At 45.7% G+C, this 21,657-nt stretch overlaps 1 protein-coding gene across 2 annotated transcripts; it reads left to right on the top strand.

The window, feature by feature from the left end:
* The first annotated feature begins 80 nt into the window (after nucleotides 1-80).
* Nucleotides 81-20,960, top strand: HSDL1 (hydroxysteroid dehydrogenase like 1). Of its 2 annotated transcripts, none has more exons than XM_055306982.1 (6): nucleotides 81-219; nucleotides 7,869-7,925; nucleotides 11,404-11,629; nucleotides 12,301-12,746; nucleotides 12,952-13,179; nucleotides 18,753-20,960. In XM_055306982.1, the coding sequence occupies exons 3-6, from the start codon at nucleotides 11,410-11,412 to the stop codon at nucleotides 18,849-18,851; spliced, it is 993 nt and encodes a 330-aa protein (XP_055162957.1). In that variant the 5' UTR covers nucleotides 81-219; nucleotides 7,869-7,925; nucleotides 11,404-11,409; the 3' UTR covers nucleotides 18,852-20,960. The 2 variants fall into 2 exon arrangements, with proteins under 2 accessions (XP_055162957.1, XP_055162958.1); XM_055306983.1 differs by lacking the exon at nucleotides 81-219 and adding an exon at nucleotides 798-1,113.
* The last annotated feature ends 697 nt before the right edge of the window (nucleotides 20,961-21,657 follow it).

Here is a 21,657-nt window from a genome sequence, read left to right as displayed (position 1 = left end):
AACCGCCGCGCACGCGCACTCGGGGGAGCTCCGGCGCGTGGGGACGCCGGGGGACGGGCCCCGCAACGGCTCCGCCCCATGCGCGTGCGCGGGTCACGTGGGGCGCGGCCGGCGGCAACGGCGGCGGCGGCGGCGGCGGCGACGGGGTTGCCGGTGGCGACGGGGGCGGCGGCCGCGCGGCTCTGGCGGGACCGGCTCGGGACTGCGCCGCCTCTGCAGGTACCGCGCCCCCCGCCCCCCCCGCCCCGGCCCCGCTTGCTCCGCCTCGGCCGCCCTGCCCGGTGCGCCCCGCCACGCCCCCGGGACCGTGCCCCTCCGCGCCCTGCGCACCGGGGACCGCGACCCCGTCGGCCCCCGCCCCGCGGCGCCCCTGCCGGACTGCACCGGGCGTTGCGCCCCCGGGGCCCCGTGCTCCGGGTCCGCCCCGCCCCGCCCCCACCCCGGGACCCGGCGGCCCTGGGCCCCACCCCCGACCCCGGCCCGGGCTCCCGGCGAGGCCCGAGCCGCCCCTTTGTCTGCGCCGCTCGGCTCTCCTTTCTCAAGCACTGGGTCGGGGTGGGATGTGTCGTCTTTGTTCCGAGCGGGGGAGCGCCTGAGGAAAGGGCGCCCCGGCCCCCGGAGCGCCGCGGGGCAAGGGCTCGGCAAGGGCTCGGCAAGGGCTCGGCAGCCCGGAGCAGCGCGCAGCCCGCCCGCCCCAGCCCGCCCCAGCCCGCCCCAGCCGCCCGAGCCCCGCAGCCCCGCAGCCCCGCAGCCCCGGAGCCCCGCAGCCCCGCAGCCCCGCAGCCCCGCTGGTGCTGGAGCCCGGATCCCTCCCCGGGGCGGGGGGCTCCATGGGCGGTAGCCCGGGCTCCGGACTCGGTGGACCTTGGTCCTGGGTACTACTCGGCTCTGTCGGCCTCGGTTTCCCCCTCTGCAAACGGGATGGCTGTAACTGCTCCTAAGGTGGGTGGGAGGACTGGAGGGCGCCGGGAGGAAGCGCCCAGGGGGCCTGCGGCCGAGCTCTCACCCCGACCGCCGCACGGAAGCCCTAGCGGACGCTCAACGCCGGCGGGAGCGGCTCGCGGAGCGCCCGAGTCCTCCGTGCTGTGTGTGTAGGGCTTCGTTCGATTTTAGGTAAGCACAGAGGTGAAGGGACTTCACCCTCACCCAAAACACAGCTCTTAGGTGGGAAGCCCGGATCAGACTCCAGGAAGTCTATTTTCAGAGTCTGTGGTTTAGTCACTACAGTAATATTCCAGGGGCAGGGAGTCCAACAAATCATTAAAGTAGATTTTAAGAATTGACGTAAAATTTTTAAAGAACATAAAATTCACCATCTTATCTATTTAGAAGTGTGCTCTTCATAGCAGCATATTCGCCATGTGCAGTGGTTCCCATCATCCCAGAAAAAACTCCTACCCCGTTAGCATATTCATTATGTGCGAGGATTTCCCATCCTCCCAGAAAAAAAAAAACTCCTACCCGGTTAGCAGGCACTCCCCATGCCCGCTGTACCTGTGCTCCCGCACCCCCAGTCTCCTTTCTGGCTCTGGATTTGCCTGATCTGGGCAGTTCATGTAGATTGGATCATACAATACATAGCCTTTTGTGTTTGGCTTCTTTTGCCGAGTTTGGTGTTTTCGAGGTCCATCTGTAGCAGGGTGCATCCTGCTTAATTCTTTTTATTGCTGACTGATGCTCCATTATGTGGACAGATTGCGTTTTGTTTACCATTTGTCTGTTGACATTTTGTTCCTGTGTTTTAGCTGTTGTGAATAGTGCTGCTGGGGATATGGCTGTATAAGTTTCCGTGTGGGTATAAGTTGTCTTGGGTGTATACCTAGGAGTGGATGCCGTCGTTATTTCAATTCCTTCTGCACAAATGGAGACCTGAAACGCAGGCCTGTTGGATCTCAGGTGGAGAACTCCCATGTTTTGCTCTTTCCGCTGAGCTCCCAGTCAATTCAGGTTAGCCGTATCCCAAAAATTGGCAAAGGAGGGAAAGGAAATTCCAGAATGTCACGATACACCAGTAATAATTTCATCAAAGTGCTGACACAAAGTTTGAGGAGCTCCTTAAATTTTTTCTCAAGAGTGAAATTTGAGCTTTGAACACAAAGCAGTATTTGCTTCTATTTATTAAATAGATATTATATATGCAGTCTTGTACCAGCTGCTGAGGAGGAATATTAAGGTGGGTGTGATCCCAGCCTCACACCATTGCAGAGCCACAGGAAGATTAAAGACTTAAATCTGAAGAGCAAAATTGTGAAAAGTTTGACAAAATAACATAGGAAGATACCTTTATGTCCTGGGGCTAGTAGGGAATTTCTGAAGTGGAGCATAACAAAGCACAAAGCATATGGGAGAAAGACTAATACACTTGGCTGCATTAAAATCAAGAGTTCAGTTCATCAGAAGCAGTATAAAGAGACCAAACATAGAGAACCAGTATCTAGAACATAGACTGAAAAGGAAGATAACACAGCAGAAGTAAGGGCAAAAGCTAGAAACAGGTATTTCGCAGACAAGGAGCCACAAACAGGGAAGCATCACAAGGATGCAGTCACCCTTATCAGTAATCAGAAAATGTAAGTTAAAACCAGAGTCAGCCCCTGGTTCAAGACACCCTGTGGGCAGGTGAACTGACTGAGCCAGCCACACAGGGGAGGGGTACTGTGAACTCACACTGGCTAATGGTGGACGTGGGGATTGGCCTAGCAGCTTGGGCAGGGCCTGCTTGAACACATGGACGCCCTGTGGCACCGCAATCAGCCTCAGGCATACCCCTTCAATGGACTCTAGCACTAGGGCGCAGGTGATGTGCGCAAGAGTGCACATGGCAGCTCTGTTCGTAATTGTAAACTAAAAGCCAAAATACTCCCAACCCAAATGTGTATTGGCAATAGAATGGATGCACGAATCGTGGCATGTTTGTAAGGTGACAGAGGGTGCAGCAGTAAAAGTATATGACCCACAGCCTCCAGGAGCATGGATGAGTCTCGAAAACAATATTGAGTTAAAGAAACAAGTCATCAGGCCCCGGGGGCCTGCAGGCAGCTGGGTGCACACACCCCACAGGTGAAGGGCCTCTCGCTGTTCCCGGGGCACCGCTGGTGCCGAATAAAGAGTGTTGTATCCAGGAAAAAAAAAAAAAAAGAAACAAGTCATCAAAGAACACACGTGCTGTGATTCTTTTATATAAGGTCCCAAGCCAGCAAAACTGAACACTTTCTTTCAGAATCTCTGCTGAGGTAATTGTACAACTGTTTTTTTAAAGGGCAAGGGGATGATGTCAGAATTGAGGAGAGTGGTAGCCTCCAGGGCGGCAAAAGGCGATGATATGGTCAGGGAAGAAGCTATGGGGCTTCTAAATGGGTGTTGTTTTGTTATTCTTTGAACTACGCATAATAGCTTGTATGACTTTCGTGTGTCTTTTTCAGTTCTTTTCAAGTTACAGAAAAACTAGTTTTAGATACATCTCCTGCCCTTTAGAGGCCTGTGCTCTAGTTGGGGAACCAAGAGACAAAGGAAACAGCTAAGCAGAACAGCTTAGCAGAACAGCTAAGCAGTGCAGCAAGAGTCACATGGGTCAGACAGACAGACACACACTCAGGGAGAGGGGAGGGGCTCGGGGTAGTAGCCTAGGAAGGAGTGGGAAGAGATGCAGGGCTCCCATTCATCCCAGGCCTGGCATGTCGCTGGCACTGATCAGTAAGCCCTGACATTGAATTGAGAGTCAAGCTGGTCTTGGGAGGACAGACAGGATTTGAGTGCTAAGAGCAAGACAGATGCAGACCCTGTGAAAAAAAGTAAGATCCCTATGAAAACATGTTAACGAGAATGAAGTCCACAGGCCTGGAGCCTTACGGAAAGGCTGCACAGTGCTGGCTATGGCTGAGGATGGGGAGGACCACCTCAGGCCTGCCCCATTCCATGGAAGGTCAGAGGAATCTCTCAGGCTGTTTCTGGCTCCTGAGAACGCTAGAATGTTTTGGCTTAAGGGATGTGCAGGATTCGCAACTTGTCTCTGTACTGTCCTAAAAACGAGACTGATAGTCTCTCTGTCTTTCAGTCCATCCATCCATCTATCTTATTTTCCTATTGTTGCTGTAACAAATTACCACAAACTTAGTGGTTTAAAACAGTGCAGATTTATTCTCTTACAGTTCTGGAGGTCAGAAATCTGAGATCAGCCTGGTTAGCTAAAGTCAGGGTGTCAGCAAGGCTGTGTCACTCCTGGATGCTCTGGGGAATCTGTTTCCTGCCTTTGCCAGATGCTAGAGGTGCCTGCATTCTAGAGGGTAAACCCTCTCCCCATCCTCAAATCCAGCAGCCTGGCATCTTTAAATTCCACTCTCTATCTCCTTGGCCTCCACTTCTTGATCACATTTCCTCCGACTCTGACCTCCTGCCCCCCCTCCTCCAAGGACACGTGTGATCACAGCAGCCCACCTGGATCATCCAGGATCATCTTCTCATTTCAAGGTCCTTAGCTTAATCACATCTGCAAAGTCCTCTGCTACACAAGGTGGGGCATTTGTGAAGTGTGAGGATTAGGATGTGGACATCTCCCTGGGCTATTATTCAGCCCATTGTGCTGCCTTCACTTAGTGCTGCTTTCACTGTCTTTTCCCATCATGCTTGCTTCGTTTTCCTTGAAAACTTTGTGGCCAGTCTGTCTGATATTCTTTTACTGTCAGGCCTCATTCGTTTAGATGACATGATGATGTCAGTGTTTGAGCCAAGATTTTTCCTGCCGAACTCTTGATTCATGGAGGCTTTGTATGAGATTTGCCTGCCCTTTTCACTGCTGAGTTGAGCAAGCTAAACTCTGGTTCGAGAGAATGTTACAGGCCACAGCAGTGCTTTGTTTTAAAGTTTATTTATTTTATTATCTTTATACCTAAAGTGGGGCTCGAACTCACGACCCTGAGATCAAGAGTCGCTCTACCAACTGAGCCAACCAGGCACCCCCATGGCAGTGCTCTGAAGAGGTGACTTTGCTCCTTGCAGTTTTGACCAAAATTTTCCACTGATACTTTTATACTTGAAATATTTCCTTTAGGGTTTGTTTGTTGTTTTTTACAGGCTTTGTTTTAGAACTGTTCAGGAGCAGGGTTAGGTTTACAGTGAAATTGAGAGAAAGGCACAGAGCTTGCCCGTATCCCTCCCCCCCCCCCCCCCCCCCCCGCTCCCACACATCCCCTATTGTCAACATCACTTACCAGAATGGTACCTTTTTTTGTTTTCTTTTGTTTTTTATCAAGGATGAACCTACGACACATCATCATCACCCGAAGTTCATAGTTTGCCTGGGGGACCTTTACGTGTTTGATGCATTAGCCCTGATGAATGTTACCCTGTAGATGTAGAAGATGCCTAACAGACGATAGGGGACTGCTCTTTTCCTATTTTGGGCACAGTTCTGACTCTTTTCCTCCACCTGTTTTTCTTCTATTTTGTTCATTGATGATTTAGTTTTCTGTAGAGGCCAGAAAACAAAGCTTTATGATAACTTTTATGAGCAGATTGGGTAGGGACCAGAATTTTACTATGGTTCAGTGTTGCTTTCTAAATAATGAATTTTTCTAAGTTTTAGGCTAATACTTATCTGCAGAAAAATTAACTAGTCAAACTGTCATTGCAAGTTAAACGCAGCTCAATATCTGTTCATATCTTGGTGGGCTTCTCGACCTAAGTGTATAATAAACTCCATTAACCCTGGGTTCCGTGAGATTTCCTGGATGTTAGTGGCTTTGGGAGAAGTCTTGATTTCTTCTTTCATTAGGAAGACATTATTTTCCATCACATATTTAAGGGTGGGGAGAGGATGAAGAGGATGTGAGGAATGTCTAATGTCCTATTGTTTTCCACTTATGGTCCATCAGGGTAGGAACAAATGTGTGAAAACGTCTGGTGTGTCTGAGAAGCAGAACAGAGGATATCACAAAACCACAGGCTCTCCATTCAGCCTTGCCTTGTCCCCATCAGGAAGGACCAGGATCCCCGACCCCTCACTTCCTTGCCTGCTCCAGCACAGCCGCCACCCTCTGCCGCTGGCCCTCTGCCACCAGCCACCGCCTTTTACAACAGACCCTGCTTGGCTCCCTCCTTTGGCGGAAGGGATTTACACAGAGTCAGTCCACACACTTCTGTTTGGCATAAAGACCTTTCACAATCTGGCCTTTTCTCCCAACCCTCTTGCCACTCCTGGGTGCTCTTCCTGTGCCGTTATGCCTGTTGAATTGGTCAGCATTAACCGGCAGGCCAGACCTTTTCAGTGCTGTGCCCTTGCCTCCTTACTCCTCAGGAGTGCTTACACCTTTCCACAGTGCTCTTACCACTTTGCACTGAATTGCTATTTCTCTTGATGAATTCTGTGTACAGAGCGATGCAGGCACTCCTGGCTTACTCGGGAAGAGTCCTCAGCATCTGACACTTGGTCATTCATTGCTTAGTTGTTCATCAGTGTTTTAGTAGTTTGGTCTCCTGGTGGACTTGCCTATAGACCAGCGACCATGCGTGTTTATACTTCTTGACAGTGTTGTATATTATTCATAAATAAGTTGATGTTTGAATTTGTCAGTGTTCTGTGAGTTGGTGGCTGTGAGTCAGGTCTCTCCATCTTGAGCTGTATCTGATGATGAGATGGCATTGTTCTTCCTCAAGGCTGTAGACCAGGCCTAGAATACTCTGAGCTCTCTGATTCTCTGTGATTAAAAAAAAAAAAAAATGTAGCCATGCCAGTATACGTTTAAGGTGTTTGCTTGTGGTGGAACAGTGACGTTAAATATCATCATGGTACCCCTGTGCCAGGACGGTAGAGGAGAGTGTGTGGGGCAGAGCCAGGAAGCCAGGCCACTCCAGGTCCAAGGCCCTTGAAACTGCTGTTCTCAGCGAGTGTCTGAAGTTGGTATGTCTTTCTGCTGAACCTGAGCAGGAGGTCCCTGGTGGGTTTTACCCATGGAGTTTCCTTCTGTAGAGGATCAGAGGATTTTGGTGGTCCCCTGGCAAGCAGGGGAATGAGAAAAGTGTGCAGCTGAGAGCTGAGCTAGAGAGACTAGGTAGTGCAGCTAATGTAGCAGCTGCCTGCTTATTAGCTCCTGCTATGGGCTGCAGGCTGTGGAAGGGGCTAGAATAACAAAGAGGCATAAAGTTTGGCCTCAGCCCTGGAGCAATTCAGTCCACTGGGGTTCTTCAAAAACAGAGTGGTGTAAGACAGTGTCTAGGGTGGAAAGAAGGGGAGAGGTGTGCCAGAGGTTCCTTTCCTCTGTGCAACCTGAAAGCACCTGCCCCACCCACAGGCTAGAAGAGGTTGCTCCAAATACCACTGGACACTTCTCCCCACCACCTCTGCCAGTGGGTTAGGCGAGTGCTAGATGCCTGGGCTCAGGAATAGAGGTGCCAGGGCTGCAGTAGTAGTGTGGAAGTTCAGGTGCTCTGCAGGTGGAGCAGAAGAAGGTGGCTTACAGAGAGAGAGCAGTGAGGCCCTGGGAAAGCCTGGGCAGACATGAGGGTGCAAAGATGGCCTGGTCTGCTCCCCTTCCTGGACCCAGCTGCTCCTGAGCTCCCAGTGTCTGTGCAGAGCACCATCTCTCTTCCAGCTCTCAGAACTGGTTTTGTTCCGTTTGATGAAATGTCCCTTAAGAAAGAAGGTACAGGAAAAGTGGGCACATTCCAGCTGAACCTTTCAGCAGAAGCTGTTGGTGCCTTCCTTTTTCTGAGATGAGGAAATGCTTCACTGCCTGTACCAGGGATTCAGGGTTTCAGAATTTGTGTTTTCTTAATTTTTAAAAACTTTGGTCTTAATGTTTATATAAAGGTTTCCCAGCTGAGCTGTGAGGGCGAAAGAAGGGAATTTGTTTCATGTTGGTTTTTGTTCACAGGTTGGCCTTAAAGACAGAGCAGTGTTTTCCTGAAAACCCAGGACCGGCAGAGAGAAGGTAAGAGAAAACCAAGGTAGCTAAGAATGACAGCAGAAAAATCAGAAATCTTGTGTGTGGTTAGGCACCTCTTGCTAGAGTTTTTCCTTCACAAACGTTCAGATTCTTGGAAAAAATTGTGTTTGAAGAGGAAGAAGTTCCCTTTACACCAGTTCTCATTAGTACAAGGCCATTTCACGAGCCATGTCTGACCTGCTCTTTCTGAGTAGAACCTTGGTGCAGACTCTGGGCATAGTTAATTTTCCCACAAGTACTGCTTTTATGACAATCCAGTAGATAGCGATACATAGGATATAAATTTGCACCAAAAACAGTGTTTCAGTATCTTAGATATACACCCACCTGATTGGGAGGATAGATTTAATATTCTAAGAATTTAGATTTTTTGTTGTTGTAGTTTTGTTATTCCTAATTTTATTACACTGTGTTGGAAAACTAGTATATACTAGTACTAGTAAATATAAAAATAGTATATTTTGCATTTACTTTTCTTGTGGCTTCATATCGGATTCGTTATGACAGAAGGCTCTTGTACACTTTTAAATCAGGAACTCCCCAAAGTGAAGTTTTATTTATTTTTTAAAGATTTTATTTATTTATTCATGAGATACACAGAGAGAGATCGAGAGAGAGAGAGAGAGAGAGAGGGAGAGAGGCAGAGAGGTAGAGACACAGAGGGAGAAGCAGGCTCCATGCAGGGAGTCTGATGTGGGACTCGATCCTGGGACTCCAGGATCATGCCCGGGCCAAAGGCAAGCACTAAACCCCTGAGCCACCCAGGGATCCCCACAAAGTGAAGGTTTAACATGGAATTGCATTATTTTGTTCGTTCTTTTTTTTTTTTTTTTAAAGTTTTATTTATTTATTCATGAGAGACACGGAGAGAGAGGCAGAGACACAGGCAGAGGGAGAGGCAGGCTCCCTGTGGGGAGCCTGATGTGGGACTCAATCCCAGGACCCTGGGATCACTCTCTAGCCAAAGGCAGATGCTTAACCCCTGAGCCACCCAGGTGCCCTCTTATGTTCTTTCTTATAAGAAATTCCTGTTTTGGTTGTTTCTTTGGGAATCTTGCTGTTACAATGCTTGAGGGACTGCAGCCATTGCGCAGCTCAGGGGCCTGCCCAGTCAGCCACCTGTCACCACGGGGACTTGGCTATGTACTGAGATGCAGAGCAAGAGCCCTTGAGAAGGGTGATGTGACACTCCTTGTTCTCTAGTGTTGGAGGCCTGGAGGGGCATTCATGCACAGCAGGAAGAGAATGGACATATTCGAGATAGATGATCCTAACTGTGAATATATTTCTAAGGATCTGGGAGCAACTCTCCCAGTGCTGTTACCTCCTGTTTGGCAGATTGATGAGAACAAGAAGGGCCTCTTTGGTCCAAACTCCATTGATCTTGATACTTCAGATTTCAGAGAATCTCAGTTGATGTGGTCCCTGAAGAGAAATTACCCCAAAGGAGCATATAATTGTTCTTATGTTATTAAGTATTTGGCTTGTGGAGTTAATAAAGTTTACAGTGTTTTCTTTTCACAATCAGTTTTGGCGTTCCTGTCCTTGGAGGAGCGTCTCTATGAATAGAACCTCAGGATATAGCGTTTACCAGCAGGAAATGAGATGGCCCAACTTCTGTTGTTTTCTGTGCCATTTGGGGAAAACATTTCTTGAACTGAATGCCACATCAACTTACTTAGTAGTACAGTGGCCGTGTATGACTTCCTATGTGAGCAATCGTGTCCTTGTTGCAGGGCATTTGGGATCCTACTGCCTGTACCTCTCTTTAGTTTTCTGTCCCATTTCCTTGTGTGCTTTGCTGATTTGTAATTGGGGTTACACATTCATATATGTATCAGTATCAATATATATTCACATATCTATTTTTCTCTATATTCATCAGGTTTTCCATTATTTTATGTGCCTTTTATCACAGGATGCTGTCACTCTTAGAACGTGTTCCATTTCAATGGCTAATTGGTTTTCTCCTACTTTGCTCATTTTCACTCCGCAGAACTTGATTGGGCTCATATTACACTGCAGTGGAGTGAGAGGGCGTTCACTCATTCTTCCTTCAGTTTATACCTATTTTTGCTATCATTGGAAATTTTCTTAGTTTCACAAATTTTTTTTTTTCTTTTCTAATGGGACTTCTAAAGAGGGGCCATTCCCAGAAGTGTTATATATAGATTCTGGATGCAAGTCAATTTCCTTTTATGTAATAAATGCTACGTCCTTGTGTTTGTGCCTCTCAGAGCTCCCTGTAATTTAATTGCAGCCTCTTGTGATCCTTTCGATGTCTTGTCCCTCACAGCACACAGTTGGATTGGCCTCTGCGGTTCCCAGGTCTAGTCCAGGACCAAGTTCATTAGCATCAGTGGTGCCTGGCCTTTGCTTCTGCAGGGTCGTCTCTTGCACCACAGGCATACCTAGTGCAGTTCCGACAGCATTTAAAATAGTTTTGTTAGGGGTGCCTGGGTGGCTCAGCGATCGAGCTTCTGCCTTTGGCTCAGGGGATGATTCTGGGGCCCTGGGATCGAGTCCCATATCGGGCTTCCTGCATGGAGTCTGCTTCTCCCTCTGCCTATGTCTCTGCCTCTCTCTGTCTCTCATGAATAAATAATAGAATCTTTAAAAAAATAAAATAGTTTTGTTAAATGTCCTTCTCTTCCTAGGTCCAATTGTTAAACTCATCTTTGAACCCTTAGCATCTGTCACGGTGCATGGAACGTACTAGGTGCTTCATAAATGCTTGCTGTGTGGACACTTAGTTGCACTGGACTCTTTCCTCAGACGTAAGGGCCAGGGCAAAGTTAGGGGTGCCCCGGCCCCAGTAAGACGGAGGAGCGCTCACTGTGTTGTCGTTTAAGAAAATCAGTTCCTCAAGTTTGGGGAGCATCTCTTTGTGAATGAATGGTTATGTATATTATTTATACAGAATATAATTTATGTGAAAGTTTATTACAGCTGAGTTTTGCCTCAAATGTAAGCTCTTTTTCGCCAAGGCGGTATCTTAATACTGCTACTGTTTCTTCTACTTTGTGTCTGTGTGGGTGGTAGGCCCTCTGTACTGGCTGATTATGAAGAAAGCAGAGAAGTAAACACACCTCTCAGCTGTTACATGAATTAAAAGTCTGTGTCTGTCACTGTGCTGGGTGAGGAGCTTTTTTAGGCCGCAGAGCATATTGTGTTTATCTCTGTATCCACAACATGCAGCACAGTGCCTGAATTTTAGTAGGAATTTGATAGCTCTTGGTAGTTAGGTTGACTAATCTCCTTGGAAGAAAAGGACTTCATAAGCTGCATATGTTAATGAGATTATAAATTGAGTGGATCCGTGGGTTACATGCATTTGAAACGTCACTGTTATTTAAGTGCATATTGTTAAGCTCTGATGTCCTTAGGTGTCTTCATTTAGACTATGCATGTTCCTTTAACTTAATTAAGTAAAGAACTCCTATCTCCTTCCCCTTCCCTACAGGCTGCCATGGCTGCTGTTGACAGCTTCTACCTCTTGTATAGGGAGATCGCCAGGTCCTGCAATTGCTACATGGAAGCTCTGGCCTTGGTCGGAGCCTGGTATACGGCCAGAAAAAGCATCACTGTCATCTGTGACTTTTACAGCTTGATCAGACTGCATTTCATCCCACGCCTGGTGAGCAGAGCAGATCTGATCAAGCAGTATGGAAGATGGGCAGTCGTGAGTGGTAAGAAATGAGATTTCAATTGTTGCATATTTTAAAAGCAGAATAATCTCTTCTGTTTTAAGTTGTGTTTTAAATTAGATGCCTTATTTGAGGAGTCACTGAATTCAATGTGATGTTTTCATGGGAACATAGTTCTGTTGTTATTATGTTGACGTTTTTGTACTGCCCTCCTCTCGGAAGGATCATCCTGTGACGTTTTGTCCTTCTTATTCTGCCCTCCTGTTCCCGGTCCTGCCTCAGCCCACCTTCCCACCTCTCATTTTTTGTTTTGCTTTGTTTTGAAATTGTCCTTAGAAACTGTCACCACTGTCAGCAGTGCTTCCCTTATTTTAGATTTCATTTTGATTTATCGTTGTTTCCCAGGAAAGTACCTCCTGGCACTTGTTCAAGCCAGATAGGAGTTTGGAAACCATCTCCTGCCATGTCTCACCAGCAGCTTGGTGAACGGGAGACTACCTTTCTTCTACTTGTCAGGGTGTCTGAAGGAGGGTTGGATTATCATGTGTTGTGCATATTTGGATTTGACATTGTACTCGACATAGTGATCAGGATTAGGACTGGGCTTATTTCTAGAATGAACCTTTTCGGCGTAAACCCAGGGGAATTTAAGGTTCGCTCCGAAGGTCGTGCCACTAAATGAGCATGGTTGCTCTCCCTGGCTTATATTGTAGGTGCGACCGATGGGATCGGAAGAGCCTATGCAGAAGAGCTAGCGAGCCGTGGTCTCAGTATCATCCTCATTAGTCGCAATCAAGACAAGTTGCAGATGGTTGCTAAAGACATAGCTGACACCTACAAAGTGGAAACCGAAGTTATTGTTGCAGACTTCAGCAATGGCCGTGAGATCTATGACCCGATTCGAGAAGCCTTGAAAGACAAAGACATTGGCATCTTGGTGAATAATGTCGGCGTGTTTTACCCCTACCCCCAATATTTTACTCAGGTCTCCGAGGACAAACTCTGGGACATCATAAATGTAAACATTGCTGCGGCTAGTTTGATGGTCCATATAGTGTTACCAGGGATGGTGGAGAGAAAGAAGGGCGCCGTTGTCACCATCTCTTCTGGTTCTTGCTGCAAACCAACTCCCCAGCTGGCTGCATATTCTGCTTCTAAGGTAATGTGTTCCTGATTGGAAAGTGAAGTCATAAAGCAATAGGACACTTATTATGTAGTTTGGTCCAGTTTGTCAAGCTGTCTCCAACTCATGTTTACTTATACTGTATTTTTTCCTGAAGTGGTAATAAGCCTTTTTTCTCCTGAATTTTCTTCCAAGTTCCTGCCCCCTAAATTAAGTCTTTACTCCTGCTCTGTTTTAACAGGCTTATTTAGACCACTTCAGCAGAGCACTGCAGTATGAATATGCTTCCAAAGGAATCTTTGTACAGAGTCTAATCCCATTCTATGTGGCTACCAACATGACCTCTCCCGGCAGCTTTCTGCACAAGTGCCCATGGTTGGTGCCTTCGCCAAAAGTATATGCACATCATGCTGTTTCTACCCTTGGCATTTCAAAAAGGACCACAGGATACTGGTCCCATTCTATCCAGGTAACAGTACGCGCTCAACTCTTGTAATTAGGTTAATGCATGCTAAACCTTTCTAAATGATACATGGCAATCTGATTGAAGCCTACTGCTGAAATATGAGAATTGCACATTCTGATTCTTAAACCTGACACTCGTAGTGGTTCTGGTTAAGTCCTTAAATTTTCTTCTGTGAAACTATTACTGGTATTTTAATCTGTGTGGCACCTAAGAGATGAAATATGGTGCTTATATGGTGTAAATGACAGTAGTATAAAATACTCAGTATTCATGTGGGAATTTCAAAGTGACAAAGATTCTAGTGATGCTTGAGAGGGTACCTGTGAATCAGCAGCCTACTTCACAAACATAAAACCACAGACTTGGTCTGGATCTCACATAACTGTCAGGCCAGTTAATATCTCAGCATACTCCTGGACTCATTTGTTCAAGAAGCGTAGACTTTATTGACAAGTTTACATTTCAGGTATGACAAAGATTTAGGGCTTTAGTATTTTAAAGAGTAACTTAAGTATCTGGCAATTTGATTCCGAGTATGAGGTTGTGAGCTCCTGGTTTGTTGTAACAGGTTTGTGGCAGTGTGAGTGGACGTGCAGTAGTTGAGAATTGTTGTTCGCAAGTATGCAGTCATCTCCATCACCAAGCAGATATTTTGGGGACTCTTTGCATAAAGATGATTAAATTTGCCATCACCACATAATAAATAAAATCAACAATTAACTTTTACTTTTATCATAAGATTTGGCTGAAAGTTTTTCTAATAAAAGGAGCTTTATTTAAGTGGCTATTTCCAGATCCTTCATTACTAGGGAAAAGCAGAGAGACCAAAGAAGTAACTTTAGAAGCCACTGAGCATAAAGTTCCTGGAGAAGTGACGAGGTGGCGAGGGTGGGGCTTAGAGACGGCGGATGTTTGCATTGCATTTGTAAAACACCAGCATTTTACTTTTTAATTTTTTGGTTTAAAAAGATTTATTAATTTATTTGAGAGAGAGAGAGAGCGTGCATGCATGCTGATGCAGGCGAAATCATGACCTGAGCTGAAACCAAGAGTCAGATGTTCAGCTAACTGCTAAGCCACCCAGGCACCCCAGCACCAACATTTTTAATTATAGTTCATTCACACCGATGAACTCTTCTTGAGAATGTGTATTTTTTTCTACCCAGAAAAGTCTGTTAATTTAATTCCCAGAGTAGTTTTCTGTATAAAGCTGTTAAAACTTTTCATTTTCCCTGTTTTCATTTTTAATTTTCCTCAAAATATTTTCAACATTATCACTTTTTTTTTTTCTTTCAAGTTTACATCAGTTATTTGGACATCAATCACTGTTTTGCCTGTAGCCAGATTCTCTGGCAGCTTTTCACACTGAGGCTTTCCATTTGTGATCACCATATCTTCTGAATGGAGTTTTGTCAGGTCGCAAAGATCTAAATTTTGTCAGGATTTCATTGTCTGTCGATTTTTAGCATATAAGGATTTTCCTGGAGGGAGTTTGATGTGCCAAACACACTGTATAAAGCATTATCTGTGCTTAACCCCCGTTACTCTTCCACATTACAGCCTGAGTAAGAGTGATAGCCTGTGTTACGTGTAGGATCATGGAAACACTCAATGCCTTGGATGAAGGCAGTTTGGGGAGCTTTTTAGGGAGAGATGGGTTGCAGTGAGCAGGTGAGGGAGTGGATTCTCCACAAAAAAGGCTCCACTGCATTCTCCACAAATAAAGCTGTGTAGGTGTGGCGGCAGGTAGATTGGGTAAGAGGAGGGAGTTGGGTTTGTTAATCCATTTATGGCAGCAGAGACATGGCTGTGAGTGAGTGCTGGCAGGGAGGGGTGTGGAGAAGAACAGCCTAAGAACAGCCTAAAGATGGGAGAGAGAAAGCATGGTTCCCAGCAATGGGGGCAGGACCCAGAATCCAGTGGAGGGGCCATGGGGGAAGTCACAGTCCTGTGCAGTGGGGGCTTGCAGAGTGAGGAGGTTTGAAGTGAGAGTTGTCTGGGGTGGAGAGCAGGCTGCTGTACCTGTGTGAGTGACTCTTGCGGGAGCCACTGCCGGGCTGGCCTATACAGTGATTTCACAGTCTTATTGATTCACTGATCACTGCTAGGTCTGTATAAAAGGCTCTTTTTGATGAGCTTGCACAGAGGTTAGGGAGGAGGTATCTTCACTCCTTGCCTGGGCCCCAGCCCTTACAGATGTCTGCAAAAACATCGTTTCTACACAGGAGCAGTTGGAGAACTGGCCTTTTCTGCTTTCTTGGCATACATTTAATTAGATGATTAATCATCTTTGTGTTATGCTAGTTGTCTTAATTATTTGCAAGCAGGAAGTAGAAAAAAAAGATTTGGATTTAAAACAACTATAAAAGGGTCAAATGTCTCAGCTTTAGTTGTCACCTAGTTATCAGTGTTGATTTGGAAGCCTTTCTTCTCTTTCTCAGAAGTGCAGTAGTCAGTATCGTCAGCTTTGGAACACAAAGTAAGGCTGGCAGAAAAGCTCGTAGCCTTCTGTTTGGGTTACTTGATGTGAACCAGAAACACATGGCTTTGTGTTGGGTTGAAAAAGCCATTAACTTGACAGCTTGACCAGTAAGTGTCTTGCTTATAACTCTGGGGGCTGTCCTCCTAGTGGTGGGATGATAGAGAGCCCCAGGAATTGGCAAGCAGGGTGGGTGTCCCTGAACTCTCTGGATTGGCCTGCAGTCTGCTCTGAATTTCTACCCACCTTAGGTGTATTTGTTCCCATAGAGTATGTGTGTGTTGCTATTGGAAAAGAGGATGTGGCACTTAGAGGAGAGGCAAACTGGTTGGCATTGTGAAGGCCCTGGGGCTGCATATCGAGATGTGGCTGAGGGTCCAAGGGAGGCAGGCTGTGTCAGAGGTCATGGCCCTCCTGCCCAGGCCGAGTTCCCATTCCCGTTGCCAGCCAGGAGAGGAAATGTGAACCATACACCCTCACTGCAGCTTTTCTTCTACCTTTGGAATAACTCTGGCCTAAGGATCCAGCCACAGTTTTTCCTCCTCTCTGTCCCCATTTCTTACCTAGGCCTACCCATCCCAGTCTCTGGGAAATATACGGCATTGGCGTTTTTATTGCCAAGGCAGATCTCCAACCAGCTGAATGTGTACGTTTGACGTTTGCCCACTGACTTCCTCTGGCTCTGGGTCCCCAAGTCTTACTGAACAACAATCTGCACAGGGGCTGTGCCACATCAGGAGCAGAGACTGTTGGCTTTTGTTGCAGGGGAGGACAGCTCCTTTCCTAGGCCTAGATAGCTGGGTCAGGGTCTCTGAAAATGCACAGAGCCTTCCAGAGCCCAAACCCAGCCCTCCCTTCCCTCCGCCCCCTCACTCACTCAGTCTGCCTCTAAACAAGTAGATGAGTCACCCCTTAGTTTCTAATCTACCAGTACACAGAGGATGAAGTTCTCTCCTCTTCCATTAGCTCTTTCTACCTAGCTCTTTCCATCCTGCTCCCCAGAGTGCTGAGACTCCATTAGGATAAGCCAGAAATGCTGTGCCAGTGATGTCTCCACACGTAGCACTGTAGGAGGCTGGCAAGATACATGCTGATGCTGGTCCCCATGCAATAGACAATGGTCGTGAATGGAAATTAAAAACCAACAGATTTCTAGGTATTGATCCCTTCTCCACTAAATAAATCCTGAAAAAATGCATAGCAGTCTTCCCCGTATCAACAGGGATATGTTCCCAGACACCCAGGGGATGCCAGAAGCCATACCTAGTACCGAACCCGTATAGACTATGTTTTTTCCTCTATGTACGGACCTGTGATAAAATTTAATTTATAAGTTAGGCACAGTAAGAGGTTAACAATGACTAATAATAAAATAGAAGAATTATAACAATGTCCTATAATAAAAGCCATGTGAATATGGTCTCTCCGAAAACACCTGTACAGTATGAAGCTGCCTTCTGGTTGTGATGACATGAGATGATAAAATGCCTGTGTGAGGAGAGGGAGTGAGGATATATCACGTTAGGCTGCTGTTGACAGGGCGGTAAATCAGGAGGATCATCTGCTTCTGCACCATGGTTGACCTTGACGTGGGTACCTGAAGCTGTGGAAAGCAAACCAGGAGAGTGGGAGCACTATTGTACTTGGAAGAGGACTTCTGTAGTCTGTCCCAGGTGCCGACGTGTTTGAGTGCATCCCTACTTCCAGGGTCCTCCTAAGAGACCCTAAGCTGACTTCTTTTGCCTCTTTGCATTTAGAATCTTGTGCTTTAAAACAGAGCTCCAAGGAAGAGTATCCCAGGATTTTTTCCACAAAATCCTGGCTCTTTAAAGAGGTCCAAGGTGACCTTTGTTGTGTCCCCAGAAAGTTTCCTGTGGCTCTGGACCAAATACTGAGCTCCTGTCTCTGAGGTGATGAGCCGGAGCTTCTCTGGACCCTGCAATGGAGAGCTGTGGCTGTCTATGATACTGGGACTCCCTCCTGTTCAGTGTGGCTTCCCTGGGTCTGGGTAATCTCTGTTGTTTTATTTCTGTTCAAGGCTAGAATTGTAGCACTTGCAGTGGCCTGTTCATCTCTCTCCCTTCCTCCCTCCCTCCCTTTATTTATTTTTTTATTAAAGTAAGCTTTATGCCCATTATGGGGCTCAAACTCACAACCCTGAGATCAGAGTTGTATGGTCTACCGACTTAGCTAGCCAGTCATCCCATTCACCTCCCTTCCTAACCATACGAGTAGAACTTGTGTTCAGCTCAGTCTTAGACAAACCTGTCAGCATAGTGCAGGGTTTCCTGCATCAGCAGTGTTGGCATTTGGTGTTGGATAATCCCTTGTTGGGAGGCTGTCCTGGGCATCATAGAATGTTCAGCAGCACCCCAGGCGTGACAACCAGGGATGTTTCAGGACATCACTATATATCCCCCTGGGATGCCCAGGCTATCTCCTCACATCTCAGGTCTGGGGCCTCAGGGTCCTAGGGTTTTTTTTTGTTTTTTTTTGTTTTTAAGATTTTATTTATGTATATCAGAGAGAGAAAGAGAGGCAGAGACACAGGCAGAGGGAGAAGCAAACTCCATGCTGGGAGCCTGATGTGGGACTCGATCCCGGGACTCCAGGATCACGCCCTGGGCCAAAGGCAGATGCCAAACCACTGATCCACCCAAGGATCCCCATGGGTCCCAGGGTTTTTGACCTAGTTCTCTTGTTTCATTTCACCCCATCCCACCCCTCAAGCTCTAGTTTTCTCTCATAGTAGTAATCGTGGATGCACTTATCCATTTCTGCTGCTCTTTATTCCTGGAGTGGTTTTGTCCTTCTTGACCAAATGAATCTGCTATTGATCAGGTTAGATAAGGATGGAATCATATGACTGCGTGTGAGTCTGTCCAGCCTCATTAGAGAGAGGGGGTGGGTAGGGGGTGGCATGTTTGTCGTAGACCTGTGGAGTCTGACATAGGTGCTTGGTACAAGAGCACCTAAGGACTTTTTCTTTTTTAATTTAATTTGATTGATGATATTTGTTGCAGTAAGTCATATACTGAAACTTACACATCTGTGCTTTGGGTTCTAACCTTATAACCTTTTTCTCTTTCATTTTTAGTTTCTTTTTGCACAGTATATGCCTGAATGGCTCTGGGTGTGGGGAGCAAATGTTCTCAATCGTTCTTTACGTAAGGAGGCGTTATCCTGCAAAGCATGAAACTTCATGATGGTCTGGGAAGTTTTGCCACCTCGTGGGAACCTGCAGTATTCTGACGTTCGGAAGAACACATTTATCTTCTGCATTTTCTTCTACTCCTGCATATTTAGCATACTGTTGACTCCTCACTTGCAAAGCATACATGATACTTGTAGAGAATGCTGTGGAAAAACCACAAGGGCCGCATCACATGGATGGCACGGAGCACACACCCGGGTGTGGCTAGGGCACAACACCCGATCAAGGGAACCTAAATTGTGATGCTTTTTCTCCTGTAAGCTGTATAAAAGCCGTGTGATTTATGTTGTTCTTGGAGCTACAGCAATGACCTGTCAGCATTTGTAGTTTCACATGTAGTTTCTTAAGGGAAGTGATCTATTTCAGTAGATGAATTATAGTATTGGTTTTCAAATGTTCATCAGGAAAGACCATTTGAAAGTGTTATTTTATGAGTAAGATCGCTGGTGTAATTAGCAGTAGAAATCTGTGTATGTCGCATTGTATAGCTCTGTTTGACTCTGTGTATGAAAATGCTGCTCTTCAAGCGATAGCTCACCAGAGAGCCGTGTGTGTATGTATGTTGTGTACATCTGGGCAACTTTATTTATGGGTAAGTCATTTTTAAAAAGGTGTCTTGTTAAGGTGGCTTAACGTGGAACCTTACGGGGTCTTAAAATTCTAGCTTATTCCTTTTCGTATTATACAAGCCTACCCAATTTTGTGCTATAGGTTTGCCATGTATAATATACATTCTGTTGGTTGTTGTTGTTGGGTTTTCTTTTGGTCTGCTGTGGAATTAATTCATTCCTAGATTTGAACCTATAATGGTTGATCCTCAGTCATCTCTTGTTTTATAATTATTGTGGATAAGTAGTGATTTCTCAGTCTATGACCCATTTTATAACTGAAATTTAGCCCTTTAGAGCTGGTTATATCTGGTTTTCATACACTTTTCTATGTGATATTCTCTTATAGCAGCATTAATGGAGTAAACATCAATGACTTATGGAATAGTGGTTAAAATATGGAAAAATTATGTGTGTGATATGATGTATGTGTTAAAATACGTTAGAAGCTCATTCTTGGTCAGTGTAACAAATTTATGCATCACTGCGAACACTTTTGTTGGTGTGAAGATCGTTATGCACAACCCCCTATGATAGGGGGTTGGCATTGACGCCTACTGTGAAATAAATGTTTTTGGTTCAGATCTTCTAAAGCCACACATTTTTGAGGACCACTCTCTAGTGCTTCGGCAACTGTAAATCACTGTATGAATATGACAATATGTGCAAGTTAAGAGTTTGGGGTTTATTACTGTTACACTGATGCAGAAACTAGTAAATTGGCTGAAATCAGGACTTCTATGGAATTTTCTTCTGAGATGGTATTCCATTATGAGTTAGGCCTGAGCATACTTTTATGTCATACCCACAATTTTGTCAGTGCTGTTGCCTTAGTCTTTCCAGATCTGACTTGGACTTAGAAGATCAGTGGTTGAATTCAGAAGCTCTTCCACGTATAGACCAGGCCTTCATTACACAAAAGGAAGACCTTTTGATGTGAAAAACCTGCTAGCGGTGTTACACAGCATGTGAAGCTGTTGATGAAATGAGCTTGGAGGCCTTCATTTTGTTACATGAGGCAATTTTCCCTCACCCAACAATTAACGTATGGTCATTAAGACTAGAAAAAAATTGACTTCCTGTCACATCGACCTGAATTGTAATTGAAATGTAGTAAGAAGCAGCAACTTTATGTAAATGCACCATATTTATATCTAAGGTGTTATGTGGCTTAGCAGTGTTATATTTATAGGTTACATATTGAGTCACTGTTACGTGATGAGAATAAGTAAATCGCAACAGTGATGTTTTCAAATTCTTTACTTGGCAGGACATGTGTAAATAAGCTGCTGGGTGCAAAGCTAGTGAAAGATCAAAACCAAAACTCTTATTAGGTTTCCTCTGATAAAATACTTCTTCCCAGAGCTTGAGAATCATCATTGGGCCACTGTGGATGGGGTTTCTTATTAGGAATGGGGGAAATTAATAACCTTTGAAACAATCTGTGAACTGAAAACTGAACAATAAAAGCTGTTGCTTCTGCTTCCCGTGGAAGAGATTTTGCTCCATATATTTGTGAGAGATTTTTTCCCCCATAGAAACAATTGCTTTAAAATTACCAAAACATTAATCCATGAACAGTTATGGTAGTAATTCATTAAAAGCTGGTAATTCAGCAAGAAAATTGCACATAACCATGTGTCTGTTAATTCTCTTGAAACGACTAAGTTGATTTCTTGTTCTCATTCTCCTGATAGGTTAAGGAGATGAAAGTAGATTTCTGTCATTAACTGGCAACTTGGAGATTGCCGCTGGTTTTGCCATGGGCCATTTTGTCTCCTGGTGGGGAGGAAAGGTCAATTGTAATGGGTTTGACACAGTGGAGAGAAAAAGGGAGATAGCAAGGGGAGAGCTTTTTTGAGAAATTTTGTTCTGTTTTAATCTCAGTTACTCAAAATCTTGTGACATTTGGGAACCAGGGGGTTAGATGGTGTGTCCCATCTTGACATTGTGTGCCCTCCTAAACCAAGTCCAGTCTGTCCGTGTCTCTCAGTACTGGCTGGGCTGTTTACTCTTTAAAATAGTATTTAGTTTGAATATAAATTTATCTTCCCATGGAATTTGCAAAATCTTTATTATATATATAAAGCATAGTGTTGCATCAGAACCGGGAGCGGTAGCAAGCCAATAGATGAGAATCCTCTGGTTGTTATTCTTTCTTGGTAGATCTCCAAAACACC

This window comes from Nyctereutes procyonoides, unplaced genomic scaffold (assembly GCF_905146905.1).
Source record: "Nyctereutes procyonoides isolate TBG_1078 unplaced genomic scaffold, NYPRO_anot_genome, whole genome shotgun sequence".
Taxonomy (NCBI): Eukaryota; Metazoa; Chordata; class Mammalia; order Carnivora; family Canidae; genus Nyctereutes; species Nyctereutes procyonoides.
This window is presented reverse-complemented; position numbering and strand designations above follow the sequence as displayed.